This window comes from Triticum urartu, chromosome 6A (assembly GCF_056163025.1).
Source record: "Triticum urartu cultivar PI428250 chromosome 6A, HENAU_Tu73, whole genome shotgun sequence".
Taxonomy (NCBI): Eukaryota; Viridiplantae; Streptophyta; class Magnoliopsida; order Poales; family Poaceae; genus Triticum; species Triticum urartu.
The window spans coordinates 107,241,643-107,256,071 of record NC_141878.1 but is presented as its reverse complement, the minus strand read 5'-3'; the positions used below and the strand labels follow the sequence as shown (position 1 = coordinate 107,256,071).

General features: G+C 42.8%; 1 protein-coding gene and 1 pseudogene across 2 annotated transcripts; one reads left to right on the top strand and one right to left on the bottom strand.

The window, feature by feature from the left end:
- Positions 1-2,521: 2,521 nt before the first annotated feature.
- Positions 2,522-5,809, top strand: LOC125516609 (receptor-like protein 2; annotated as a pseudogene). The gene is made up of 2 exons (XR_015607512.1): positions 2,522-2,962; positions 3,008-5,809. The product of XR_015607512.1 is annotated as a receptor-like protein 2 (transcript).
- Positions 5,810-9,792: 3,983 nt separating this feature from the next.
- On the bottom strand, positions 9,793-14,396 carry LOC147964297 (uncharacterized). The gene is made up of 5 exons (XM_087529912.1): positions 13,954-14,396; positions 12,039-13,615; positions 10,911-11,927; positions 10,740-10,823; positions 9,793-10,662 (listed from the first exon to the last, which is right to left on the bottom strand). The coding sequence occupies exons 1-5, from the start codon at positions 13,997-13,999 to the stop codon at positions 9,793-9,795; spliced, it is 3,594 nt and encodes a 1,197-aa protein (XP_087386038.1). The 5' UTR covers positions 14,000-14,396.
- Positions 14,397-14,429: the final 33 nt, after the last annotated feature.

Below are 14,429 nucleotides of genomic sequence, written 5' to 3'. Positions count from 1 at the left end.
CCAGCGACTTTTTTCCGATTGGCTCCTGTTTTTGGTGGGTTTTTTCAATTAAACGCGGAAATCTAGAAAACAAATATGAACACTATTTAAGTTCAAAAAAAAATGAACACTATTTAGAATTATATAAATATTTTAAAAACATGCATATTTTTTAATATACACGAATTTAAGTAAGTGTTTACGGATTTTAATTTTTTGTGAATCATAAAATTATTTACAAATTTTTAAAAATGTTTGCGAATTTAAAAAAATGCCCATGTATTTTTTAAACATGATATTTATACAATCCTGAATTTAGAAAATAATGATTTCAAAAAAATGCTCACGAATTTTGAGTGCGACTAGAATGTATTTTTTTTCTCAACTCTTTCCAGGCACCAGCTTGATTGGACTTAGTGAGCTCTTGCCGTCGCATCTTGTCTCTCAGTATACGTCCTTAAATCTGTGACCCCTATCTCATCACTTCTGATTGATTAGGGAGGGGGTGAACATGACACTATGCGTCGGATTTCTGTACGACAGTGCAATCAACCTGTCCATGTGTGTCATCAAACTGCTGCACACCACTGGATTGGTCGCTCACATTGATCATAACACAAGTACCTATGCGTAGTAGTTCCAGTTGGATAGTAGAGTTGAAAATGTTGACGGTGAATACCCCGAAACGTTCTTGTCAGCTCAGTGTATCCTTCATAGATATGTGTGCCAGCCACTTGACGTTACTCTCAAATCCGAACAGAAATATTATTAGCCAAGAACGTAGCACTGATATAATTTTCCCTTGGAACCAAACCACTCCACACTGATCAGATTGCCAACAGAACCATATCCCAAAAGGAATACAATTCTTTTAAACACGGTTAAAATTGCAGCACTGTTGTTTCATTTCAATGAAACCAAACAGACTGTGAAAACCAGTTTACTCAAACATATCAGCAATATAACAAAGAACAGGGCACCAGGCTCATTAAGTTGTTAAATTGCTATTTTTTTTCTCTGAATGTTCATTGGACATTAAACACCAGATGCTGAGGAGGTCGAATGCGAGCAATTTAATCTGATCAGTGAATGCCAACCAGTTCCGAGCTTTCTCTAAATCAGAACATATGTAGTATTACCCACATGCAAAGCGATGCTATCTGTTTTCTGTTTTTAGTGTGAACCACTCTACCTGGGGCTAAATGCAAACGCCAGTATGATGGCCAATGATGGACACTCCAACAACAGGAAATGAAATGAAGTGCAGCAGCTACAGATACTGAAGAGCATCGACCGACAAAAAAAAAAGAAGGAAAGCAGTCGTTTGCTCTCAGACAGCTTTCAACCAATTCAGTCCAAGGCGAAGGTCACACAGAACACAGACGAAGCCAAGGGGAATTTCTTCGATAGATCAGGAAAATCCCATTTGTTCATCCGTAGCGTAGCAGCAAGTCTGTTAAAAGGAGGACGTCGATTGGCCTCTCTGATTCTAAGGATTTTCAAAGAAACTTGGCGGATTTAAACCCCTAGGAATTTTTCATGCGCAGATTTTTTGATTCTACGGATTGTAAATGCAAATTTCAGTTTCCTAAAAAGTATGTTGCACTATATCTTGTAGAGAAATGTCCACTTACTCCAACATTTTGAGAAGATTGCTATAGTTTTCCTATGGTGCAAGGAAAAAAAACCTTTTTGTGGAAAAAAATTGCGCTGTTCAATCCTAGGATTCGATTCTATTTAGAATCACATAAATCATGCAGTACACAATTTTTGGCTACCAGTTGCAGTTTTGACATGTGTATTACAAGAGTTGTTTCACATTGTTCTGTGATGTGGATACCTTAATTATTTATTATAACTAATAAAATGGCATTGATGCGTGCTAACTCTTAGAAAAAGGATGAAACCTTTATTATGAACTACAATGAAATAAGGCTGCTTCTCATTCAATCTTTGAAAAAAAGGCACCACTTGTTTATTATACACAATTAGATTAGATGGCGGAGAAATTTAACCTCCTGCAGATTCAGTTGCAACAACTAGGTGCTATTGTTTTGTTTAAGAAAAAAGATGTAGCTCTCAGTAAATAAGTTATAAAAAGTTCAGGCAAGAACAAGTCAAACACAATTAACCCCAACAATATACCTGATGTTGATGTTGTGGCTAGGTGTGCATAGCTTCAGCATTGACTTTGTACGTGTTAAAAGATAATTGGCAACAACATGACACTGACTAGATGAAGTTAGAAAGCTAGGACAAGACTTCTGGGGAAATCATGCGATCAGGCTAGCTTGCATGGCATGCACCCTGCCAAGGCAAGTGATGGGATGCCGAGAAGAACAACTAGGTTTGAGCAGCATAAACACGCTACGCAAGGCCATATGGCGATAGTTGCAACACATTATTCGATCAACCAACTGCACTGGTCACTTATAGGAGTAGATCATAGTTACAAGAAACTATCTGCAATGACCACTTACTGCTGATAGCTGTTTCTAATTGTAATTACACCTATTCCAGACATGATAATCTAAATTGTAAAAAATGCATACAATGTTCAATAAGAACCCCTTCATGTACCTCCACATGCTCTTCTCCAAATCAAGTACGTGTATCGACCGTGACATCGATGATGGAATGTAAATGTAAAACTGGTAGTAGAAGAGGTCAGATTAAAGATTGACACACCAATTTGTGCTTGGAAGTCAAGCTCGTGAATAAATTACAGTGGATGTGCAACACGCCAATACCAGCTAATTCTTGACCCAAATTGACTCTGACATCAATGATGGAATGTAATTGTAAAACTGGTAGTAGAAGACGTCAGGTTTAAGTATTAACACCCCAATTTGTGCTTGGAAGTCAGGCCTATGAATAAATTACAGTGGATATGCAATTCGCCAATACCAGCTAATCCTTGACCGGTACTTTATTTTCATCAGTAACGACCAGGATGGATCAAACAAAATGGAGACCAGAGCAGGTTCTTCCTTTCCTCGGTTACTCTATCTTCATCAAAAACTAGCAGGTTCTTCCTTTCCTCGGTTACTCTATCTTCATCAAAAACTAGTACTTCATCATGGCAGACCAAAGCTTAAGCCTCTAGTTTCCAAGCTAACTTCCGCGAAAACCATGCAGCTACTCAGTCACTTATGCAGGAACCGATTGCCAATACCATTCTTTGGTTTGGCTGTTGTGCTACTAGTCTCCTTGGCTTCTCCCACTAGCTCCTGCACGGAGCAGGAGAAGAGCTCCCTTATCCAGCTGCTTGATGGATTCTCACAAGACGGCGGCCTCACGGTGTCATGGCGGAGCGACACAGACTGTTGCAGCTGGGAGGGGATTGCCTGCAGCACCGATAAGACGGTCACTGATGTTTCACTGGCTTCTCACGGTCTTGAGGGGGTCATCTCGCCATTCCTTGGCAACCTCACCGGCCTGTTACATCTCAACCTGTCGCACAACTCACTGTCCGGTGGCTTGCCACTAGAATTGGTGTCATCCAGCAGCATCATTGTCCTTGACATCAGTTTCAACCGTTTGACAGGAGCTCTGCACGAACTACCATCTTCAGCCCCTGACCGACCTCTGCAGGTACTGAATATCTCGAGCAACTTACTTACAGGACCATTTCCATCCATAATATGGAAGAAAATGGATAATCTGATAGCACTCAACGCCAGCAATAACAGCTTTACTGGGCGGATACCAAGTGATTTGTGCAATACCTCACCATCCTTCGCTGTGCTTGACCTCTGTTTCAACAAACTGAGTGGCAGCGTGCCCCCAGGTCTTGGTAATTGCTCCATGCTGAGAGTGCTCAGGGCCGGCTACAACAACCTCAGTGGAACACTCCCAGATGAGCTCTTTAATGCGACCTCGCTGGAATGCCTCTCTTTTCCTAACAATGATTTACATGGTGTTCTTGATAGTGATCGCATAATAAGCCTCAGAAATCTACAAATCCTTGATCTTGGGTGGAATAACTTCAATGGCAGGATTCCAGATTCTATAGGTGACCTCAAGAGATTGGAGGAGTTCCATTTGCAGTACAACAACCTGTCAGGGGAGCTGCCATCAACACTGAGCAAGTGTAAAAATCTCATAAGAATTGACCTCAGGAGCAACTACTTTAGCGGAGAACTTACCAAGGTCAATTTCTCCAACCTATCCAATCTGAAAACTTTAGATCTTTGGTTAAACAACTTCACTGGCGTAGCTCCAGAAAGCATCTACTCATGCAGCAATTTGACTGCGCTGTGGCTAGCAGCAAACAATTTCCATCGAGAGCTCTCACTGAGAATAGGCAACCTGAAGTATCTCTCCTTCTTGTCACTTGGCAAAAACAATTTCACAAACATCACAAATGCACTTCAGATCTTTAAGAGCAGCAAGAAACTTAGCACCCTGCTTATTGGAAACAACTTCAGAGGAGAGCTCATGCCCAGGATGACATGATTGATGGCTTTGAGAATCTTCAGTTTTTGGATATGGATGGTTGCCAATTGTCTGGAAAAATACCTCTATGGATATCAAGGTTCACAAACTTAGAGATGTTAATTTTAAGAAGCAATCAACTCACTGGACCAATACCAGGCTGGATCAACTCCCTAAGCCATCTCTTCTATATGGATGTGTCAAACAACAATCTTACAGGAGAAATCCCATTAACCTTGATGGAGATGTCAATGCTAAAATCAACTGGCAACTCAAGTCATTTGGGCCCATGGGTCTTTGAGCTGCCTCTTTATATTGATCCATCACTTCAATACCTTGCGGATACATCTTTCCCACTAGTGTTGAATCTAAGCAACAACAACTTCACAGGTGTGATTCCCCCACAGATCGGTCAGTTGAAAGTGCTTGGTGTACTTGATTTCAGTTTCAACAAGTTATCCGGGCAGATCCCACAATCGATTTGCAATCTCACAAACTTGCAGGTGCTAGACTTGTCCAACAACAATCTCACAGGTGATATCCCATCTGCACTGAACAATCTGCATTTCCTATCCAGATTCAACATTTCTGACAATGACCTAGAAGGTTTGATTCCATCTGGAGGCCAGTTTAGCACATTTGAGGTTTCTAGCTTTGATGGAAACCCAAAGCTGTGTGGCTCTATGCTCGTACACAGATGCGGTTCAGCAAAAGCACCTCCAGCCACTATTCTGTCAACAAAACAACTTGATTACAAGGTGGCCTTCGCAATTGCCTTCAGTGCATTCTTTGGTGTAGGGGTGTTGTATGATCAGATAGTCCTATCAAGGTATTTAAATTTGGGCTAGTGCTAGTCCAATGTATGTATCTGTTTGTGTCAACTTTGATCAGATTGGGTTGCTATTCAGGTTTACCAACATGTCCAGTAACAGTAAGTAAGCTTCTCCTCTAGGTACGAGTCATAAACTCATAATTAGGTATACAAAATATTCTAGGATTGAAAAGTGTGTAATAATATGGGACAGTTCAAACATGAAGCAATATTGTACAGGGAAAACTCAACATTCTAGACTGTGTGTAACTCTTTTTAGAACATAAAAGCCATTGTAACTTTAATTTCACCATTTCCTTTGCTTGCTGAATATTGAACAATACTGCTTACCATGGTGAAATGCTCCTCCATTTCAGCAAACAAACGCAGGAAATGATGAAATGTTCTCGACTGTTATATTCAGCAAACAAGTGTTATGTTTTGTTATGTTCTGTTACTTGTATTCAGCAAACAAGTGTTCAGTGTTATGTTACTTGTATTCCTAAATATTCATCGCTCCAGTGTTAGATAAACAAACGCAGGAAATGGTGAAATGTTCTCGACTGTTATATTCAGCAAACAAACGCAGGAACATAATACTGCTTACAGTGCTATGTTCAGTGTTATGTTCTGAACATAAATACTCCCTCCGTTCGGAATTACTTGTCTCGAATATGGATGTATCTAGAACTAAAATACATCTAGATACATCCATTTCTGCGACAAGTAATTCCGAACGGAGGGAGTATTTAGGAACGGAGGGAGTACATAACACTGGAGCGATGATAAATTTATTTTTAGGAATACAAGTAACACTTACACTGGAGCACCCTTACCATAATCTGTGAAAACAGACGCAGCAGAATGTCCAAAAATACATCGCCCAATCTTGTCAGAGTCAACTAAAACGAGAGACAACAGCCCATTTTGTGAGGAATGCATCCCAGTTTTTATGTGCCGGCGACGCAGATTTGTAGCCACGCGCCCCATTCTTGATTCTTTTCCCAGCAAGTAAATTTGCACGACGTACCTTGGGAGCGCGCGTCGACGGCCCTGCTTCCCTAGCCTCCGTCCGCGGGCGCCGCGGGCAGCGCACTCTGCGCCGGGTCACGGCGACTTGAACAATCGGCCTCCTGGGGGAAGCAGCGGGATTCCGAGCCGATCCGCTTCCTGGCCTCCGGCCACCGGACGAGGTAGCACCTCTCTGCGCCGAGGCGCCACCCGCCGGCCGTGCGTGCAAAATGGGCTCCGTTTGCATCCTGCGATAAGAAATGGACTTCGCATTGCAGGCAAGGTGGGCCGGGCTGCGAGGCGACAGGGCTTAACGTTCGTCCGTGTGGGCTGGGCTATAGGCTGCCCAGTTGGGGCGTGTCGAGCTGTTTTTATCCAGTGATTTTTTTTCGTTTTACCCCTCTATCTGGTCATTTTTTCATTAAAACGCGAAAATCTATAACACAAATATGGACACTATTTAAAATTATAAACATTTTCATTTTTTTTGCATGTTTATCTAAATCCATGAATTTAAGCAAGTGTTCAGGAATTTTGAAAATGTAAAATAATCATATTTTTTATAATGTAGGTGTATTTTTGAGGAAATCGCAATTTTTTAAAAAGTGAATTTTAAAAATCATGAATGTTTTTTGTGTGAATTTTGAATGTGGGTAGAAGGTGTTTTCAAACTTTTTCCAGGCCCAGCTTGGTTGTACTTCGTCAACTCTCGCTCACACTTCCTTTCTCCTCTCTTATCTTCAAAGACGGCGTTAAATCCACGACCCTTTTCTCTTTACTTCCATTTGATTAGGGGGAGACATGACTCTTACTCGAATATGCCTTTTTAGGGTGTGCATTGTCCAGCCAGCTAGTTGGATTCTTCTTCTAACTCAAAATAAAATCCGTTATATATGAAAAGATAAGAGGAAGGAGAGCCCGCACCTCTGGTGCAGGTGATGCTGCAGGAGGACATCGGGGATGTCATGCGTGGTTCAATAAGAAGTCAGCTCAGCAGCAAGGCGAAGGGCTTGGGCCAGCATAGTCCGCGCCGACGGCCAGGGCTCTAGGTTGACGACAACAGAAAATGGAGAGATGCATAAATAGACGGAAGAAGAGAAGGATCATAAGGACCCCGGTGGAGATTTATTGATTTGGGAAGATAAAAGGAACCATGGGTGGAAGGTGGAGGAAGAGATGAAAGACCAAGGGGTGGAAGAGAGTAAAACGCTTCGGGGCCGGTGGGCGTGCGGGAGGAGTGGATTGGTTGGGGATGGGGGATGGTTGTGAGGAGGTAGGGAAAAATTGATTGGATTAACACGGCTGGCCGTAGGCGAGATAGATCGATTGGTTTTTCTTTGCAAATTGGACGCTGACATGGCATGATGATGATGTGTATAATGTGCATGTTGAAAGAATTGATAGAAGTGGGGAGCAACTTCTTAAGAATGTAAGATTGGAAACGTAAATCCTAAACAGAGAGTACGAGATGGCATGACTTTGAATTAAGTTTCATTGGCGTTGTTGGCCAGTCCAGAACGATTGGAAGACCCTACAAAGGTCTTTCCCGCTAAGCCTAAGACGCTGATGGCTCCATACCGGATGGTAAGAAAAATGGCAAAGTATTCTATATTGGTGTATGTGCTCTTGATGAGCAGTGTTCCTCTAGTCTAGCCATGTCAAATCGGGTGTCCAGTGTCCCCGATAAAGCAAATCCAGGTTTCGCGTTCTTTGTGATGGGCTGGCTGTGGGGGAACATGCAAGCATCACCCACTAGCCAATCTGTACACAATCTCTTACCAGTCGCTAGCTGCGCTTATGACTTCTTAGTTGTAGGAATAGGGGGTCGCTTCTCTTTATCCAATGCCTACTAGCGTAAGAGGTTGTTGATTCGTCCCATGGGTCCTAACGGTTCCCTACAATCCCACTTTTCTACTTGACTAGCAGTTGGGACGAAACATGGCACGTCGCCTGATAGATAGTTGGGCGGTGCTAGGTTGGACGGAGTAAATTGCACACTTCGTCCCTGTACTCGTTGGCTTGTAACAAAACCATCCTGGTACTCGCGAAGTGCTTCTGTACGGTCCTCAGACTTGCAATTGTGTAACAGAGACGGTCCTGTATACGCAGCGGCATACGTCTGGCCCTTTTCCCCTGCCACGTCAGCGCCTAGAGCTGGTCCAGCCGAACCGACTGGCTTGAGTCGGACTTAGACGACATATGCGCGCGTCCAAATCCAAAAATCCCCAAATTGTCTCCCCTCTACTCAAATCCCTAACCCTATCCTCTTCTGTCTTGCGATGAGCGACAAGAGCTTGGCCGAGAGCTCGATGCCCCGCGCCGGCGGCAGCGTGTGCGGCAGCGCGGGTTCCCCGTGAGGCGCCCGTCGGGCGCCGCGTCGGTTCAGCCGCAAGGCTGCTTGCCAGCTCGTTTTCCCAGTGAGTGTGGCGCTGCGGCGAGCCGTATCTCCGGCCGGAGACTGGTCGGCTGCTCCTCGCGCGCACACCGGCGGTAGACGCTCTGGGCAAGCACTACCGCGGGGTGGTGCTGGTGGTGTCGGTCGTTGGCGGCAAGAGCTGTGAGCTGACGCGTACTACAATGCTCGTGCAGAAGGTCTGCAATGCTTGACTGCACCCCTCTCCTCGCGGAACATTTGCCTGATGCGTGGCTACCAGCTGAAGGCGCTGACCTCACCCGCACCCATCACTTCAAGATTTACAGTGGCAGGGTTGACGGCACCGGAGACGGATGGGCCGCTGGTTGTCGAAGTGCCCTGTTTCTTACCAATGCCCCTGTTCTAGTTAATTTGATGCGGCTGTGTAAGCTACTCCTAGGTGTTATGTGATGCAAGCTGATTCGTTGTACTGATGCCGTGATGTACTGATGGCTGTAGCACCTATTTGGTTCTTAACTGACGTATTAGGATCAGCTGATGGCTGTAGGTATGTGAACTGATATAGTTGTAGCTATGTAAGATGTTATGGTCGATGTAGCTTTTGGTTTTGAACTGATGCAAAGCTCTATTATGTGATGACATATTAAGTGATATGTTAATTTCCTGTGCTTTTCTTGTATGATATTTGAACAGTGCTGTGGTGTGTGCTTTTATGGAAATTGGCATGAATGAGATGCATTGTGCTGCGCACTGGAAGGAAATGAATTGAGCTGTGCTTTTTGCTATCATTTGAACTGATCTGTGCATATGAACGACTTCAGCAAAATAAAGAGGAACAATAAATACCATGCCAATTTCAGAACAACTCCAGCAAAAAAAAATGTTAAATGAGATGAACAGATCCAGTAATATATATACAGGAAACTGACTGGAAATAAAAAAACCCATACATGAACACAACACGACAGGAAACAACAAAGAACATTACAGGGGCAAAGAAATAAGCTCATATATGACAACATAGAGCAGTTCAAAGGGAATTTATAAATCAGATAAACAAATTCACTATTCATGAACATACCATGTAATTAACATGTGCATGAACTAAAATAAAACCTACATAGCATAATCCAGCAGGTTCGCGAAGAACATCTCCCAGTAGTTCATATGTAATGATCTCTCAGTCCCTAAATATATCGAACATGCTTGTCCTTCTTGGCATGTTAAAACCAACCATGGGCTGACTTGAATTTCCTCTTTTGGCATTATTTCGCTGGCCCGTAATGTTCTCATTTCCTTGCCTTTCCTTCAAACTTCCCATCCTCATTTCTTCTGCTTCTTTATTTTTCTCTTCCCAATCTTGCATCTCTGAAGACCTCTGCGACGCAACCTGCCCCTCCCAGGCTTGCTGCCTTGCTTCCTCCTCCCGCCGATGATAATCTCTCATACGTTGTATCCTTTCATGCTCCTCTTCTTGCATTATCAGAAATTGCGCTTCTTCATATCTATGCGCATCTTCAACATGTTTTCTCTTCTGCTCTGCAATTCTTTTCCTCTCTGCAACTCTCTTATTTTTTTCTTCCTCGGCCTGTTTCTTTTTAGCTTGTATAGCTTGCTTTTTGGCATCTGCCAGGGCTTTTTTTGCTTCTTTTTCCTGTTGTGCCTTTTGCTTTCTTTCCTCGACTGCTTTTCTTTTTTCTTCAGCATCCAATTGTTTTTGTTGCAACAAAGCTTTCCGTTTCTCCTCTTTCTCCAGCTTTATTGCCACCGCTTCCTCTTTCCTCTTCTGCTCAGCTTGCAAAATCTTCAACTCTTCTTCTCTAAGTTTTGCCATTGCTGCATCAAATTTTGCCTGGTCTGCAATTTCTCTCTTCTCAGCTGCTGCCCTTAGTTTAGATAATGCTAGAACTTCCCTCTTTCTAATAACATTCCCCTCTTTTGTTATGGTAGTTGGTTGCACAGGGGGTTGGCTTTGGACATGATTTGCAATAAAAGAAGATCCTGGCAGAGGTCCTGGTTCAGGTTGCTCCATGTTCTGGCTTGCTTGATGCTGCAAGTAAATAAGCAGAAAAATCTCAACTAAAGATAAGTAGACAAGCATGATTATAAATGAAGAATATACTATACCTCTTCGATCAATGAAGAAATGACACTATCCTCATTATTAAGTGGATCATGTTGTGCCAACTCCGTAGTTTGCAAGTTTTGCTCCTGAATTGAGAAAACAAATAATTACTTACTATAGTTTGCACGTTATATCATATTAAAATGATAGATATAATTCAATGATTATTATACTTGTGTAATGACAGGAGCTTCTTCATCAGATGACGAAACCTCTGGCTCTGCTCTAACTCTCTTCTTTTGTCCCTTTTTCTTTGGTTTCAGGCCTAGTTTGAAATCTTTGCATCCACCAATGTTATGTCCTGCAGATCCACAATAGCTGCAATGAATAACAGCCCCACCCCTTCCAACTTTCTTGCCTGCCCTCCCCTCTTTCTCTTCAGGTTGTTTCCTTCTGTTCTTTTGTTTCCTCCCTTTCTTTGTTTTTACTTTTGGAGGAATGATTTCCTTGCCATACATGTTTTGCCACTCACTAATATCATTGCAAGGCATAATTATGTGCTCATATGCCTTGCGGTAGGTCTCAATGGAGTAGCATTGGTGAACCATTGATTCTGGGGCAATGTTGTCATATCTGCAAGCTGAAACACCATGACAACAAGGAATCCCTGTTAAATCCCATCTCCTGCAACTGCATTTCTTCAGGTTTATGTCAACACTGAACTGGACACCTCTATCATCCACTTGAAATATGCCCATTCCAGCTGGATCTGCAATGCAAGTATTTGCAGCATCAATATGCCTATTCAGTCTTTTTCTGATTTTCGGACATATATGACCAGTCCACTTTTGGGACTCCTCCTGCTTGCCACATATTCTCCCCATGCACTGCCCTTTGATCCTTTGAATCATGCTTAACAAAGGCAGTTCTCTTGCATCTAAGATATACTTATTGAATACTTCACAATTATTGTTCAACAACACATCACACTTAGGGAATTCAGTCTGAAATGCCCTCACCCATGTTTTTGGGTCTAACTCTTCCAACCAATCATGAGCGTGTTTGTTTAGAACTAACATTCTATTCATGTTCTCCCTCCACTGACCATGTGTAGTACTTCTAGCACATCTCCATAATTGGTTTTTCAATATATCTCCTTTAAAAATTCTATTGAAATTTTGCCAGATATGTCTCACACAATATCTATGCTCTGAATCAGGAAATAATTCTCTAACAGCCTTAATTAATCCCTGGTAATGAACAAATATGATAAAAAAGACATATAGTTAGAAGCATATGTATGTAAAGAACATAAAGTGAAGCATTTTCTATGTAAAGAACATATTTTCATTAACACTTACTTTCTGCTTGTCAGACATTACTGTCCAAGGAGAACTGTTCACAATGCCCAAGTCTTCTTTCAAAGAACTCAAGAACCACCTCCATGACTCTGTGTTCTCAATTTGCACCACTGCAAAAGCCACAGGATATATGCAATCATTCGGATCCATCCCAATAGCAGTCAACAGAATGCCTCCAAACTGAGTTTTCAAATGACAACCATCGACAAATATTACTGGCCTACAAGCCGACAAAAATCCCCTCTTACAAGCATCGAATGAGAAGTAACACTTCTGGAAAATTCCATCATTAGCAACTTCAATGAAAAATGCACTCCCTGGATTGGATCTCCTTAACTCTGCTGCATAGTCCCACAACTTCCTGTACTGTGCTATTTCATCCCCATATATTGTGTTCAATGCAATTTTCTTTGCTCTCCAAAGCTTCTGCCTATGAATTCTCATATTCCACTCTTGTTGTATCAATCCTCCTAAACCCTTAATTGACATCTTCTCATCAGCTCTAATCTTTTCAACATATTTATCTGCTATGTATCTCGCCGTAAAGGCTCTCACTTGCCACTTCTTGCTGCATGTGTGCTCATCTTTGAATGTCTTTACCATAATCCCCTTTGTTCTATTGTCATGCGATGCATACAAATACCATGGACAGCCATTGGTACACCTTGCTCCAATCCTTGTTTTATCATTTTTTGGAAATGTTATGCCAAGTCTCTCCTTGCAACTATACTCCCTAATTGCCTTCCTAATCAATTCTATTGACGAGAATACCTGCCCAACATGAAACTTCGGCTCATGCAAATCTTCTTCTGTGAAATGATTGAACTTGAACTTCATTTCCTCGTCATCTGACTCTGGCATTTCAAGCTTTTCATCTTCAGAATTGTCATCTTCAGCTACCTGCTTCCCTTTCCTTTTACCCTTCTTCTCATCATCAGCAACATGTGACTCATCCATCACCAAATCCTCATCCCCATCCTGCAGGTCATAGTCACTGTCCACAAGCTCTTCCGGATTATAATCAGAGTCGTCACTATCTGACCAAGAGCCTTCGTCATCTTCCTCCTCTGCGACTGCTCTTCTGCTTCTTCTACTGCCACCACTTGTTCCTTCACAAGTGCTATCACCTGTATACATTACCTCACTTCTATTCTCCTCTGGGACAACAAAGCTAGGCTCAACGATATTTTCCTCTCTCTGACGAGTAAGAGGGTTTGAAACCGCATCGTCCCATCCTCCTCCACCATAGTTGTCCTCATGATCCAGGTAAAACATGAGATATTTGTACCCCTCCCTGACCACTTTCCTAATAATGTTTGTGTCATTGTTCCTTGACAACAACTTCAACCCGCCTTCATTCAATTGCATACCTGGCAGCAACAAGTAAATAGCAATTCTTCCAGCCGTCTCATACCCCAAGTGCTCTACTAATTCATACAACATCGGCATAGAAGCTTGAGTAGCATCACAAAAATCATAGCACACCTTGCGGCCATTCAGATATGCCCTGCTGCTTCCACCGCCAAGGAAAAATCCTCCAAATATGAACTCCACAGTAAATAGATCACTGCCTTCCTCTGTTATAATTACACAAAAAAAGTTTCAGATGGAAAGATGAAACAACTGTGTCTAAATCCTAACCAAATTATGCCGTTGACTTAATGAGCGACAAACCTCAATTTTATTCAAAAATGAAACTGATAAATAGGGGGGTGATCAATTCAAAAGGATCAGCTGAGTTCAAACAGAAAAAGAAATCTATCTCCTACGAGCAACAGGTACAAGTCTGAACCCTAACGAAATTAGTGCATACAAATTATAAATTTCACGGTGGAATGGGTAATAGGTATGCAAATGGTGGAAAATGAGCATATGAAACAACAATCGACTTGGATTATTCCGGCGATCAACATACCGTACGTCGGGACGGGCCCCTTATCCTGGCGTTGTATGGGCGCCATCAGCGGCACTCACAGCGGAAGACGACAGTGTCGCCGCCTCCCTCTGAGGCCTTCCCACTCCGGGTGCTCCCCACGGCCGCGATCTCTGCCCTCGATCAAACCCTCCTCCGCTGTTGGCTGCGTCGTGCTCGGGGAAGAGAACACAAACGAACAGAGGCGGCAACTGAAAACCTCGATTACACAGGGGGTCGTCTCGTCGTCTAAGTCCGACTCAAGCCAGTCGGTTCGGCTGGACCAGCTCTAGGCGCTGACGTGGCAGGGGAAAAGGGCCAGACGTATGCCGCTGCGTATACAGGACCGTCTCTGTTACACAATTGCAAGTCTGAGGACCGTACAGAAGCACTTCGCGAGTACCAGGATGGTTTTGTTACAAGCCAACGAGTACAGGGACGAAGTGTGCAATTTACTCAGGTTGGACGCGCCCCTTCCA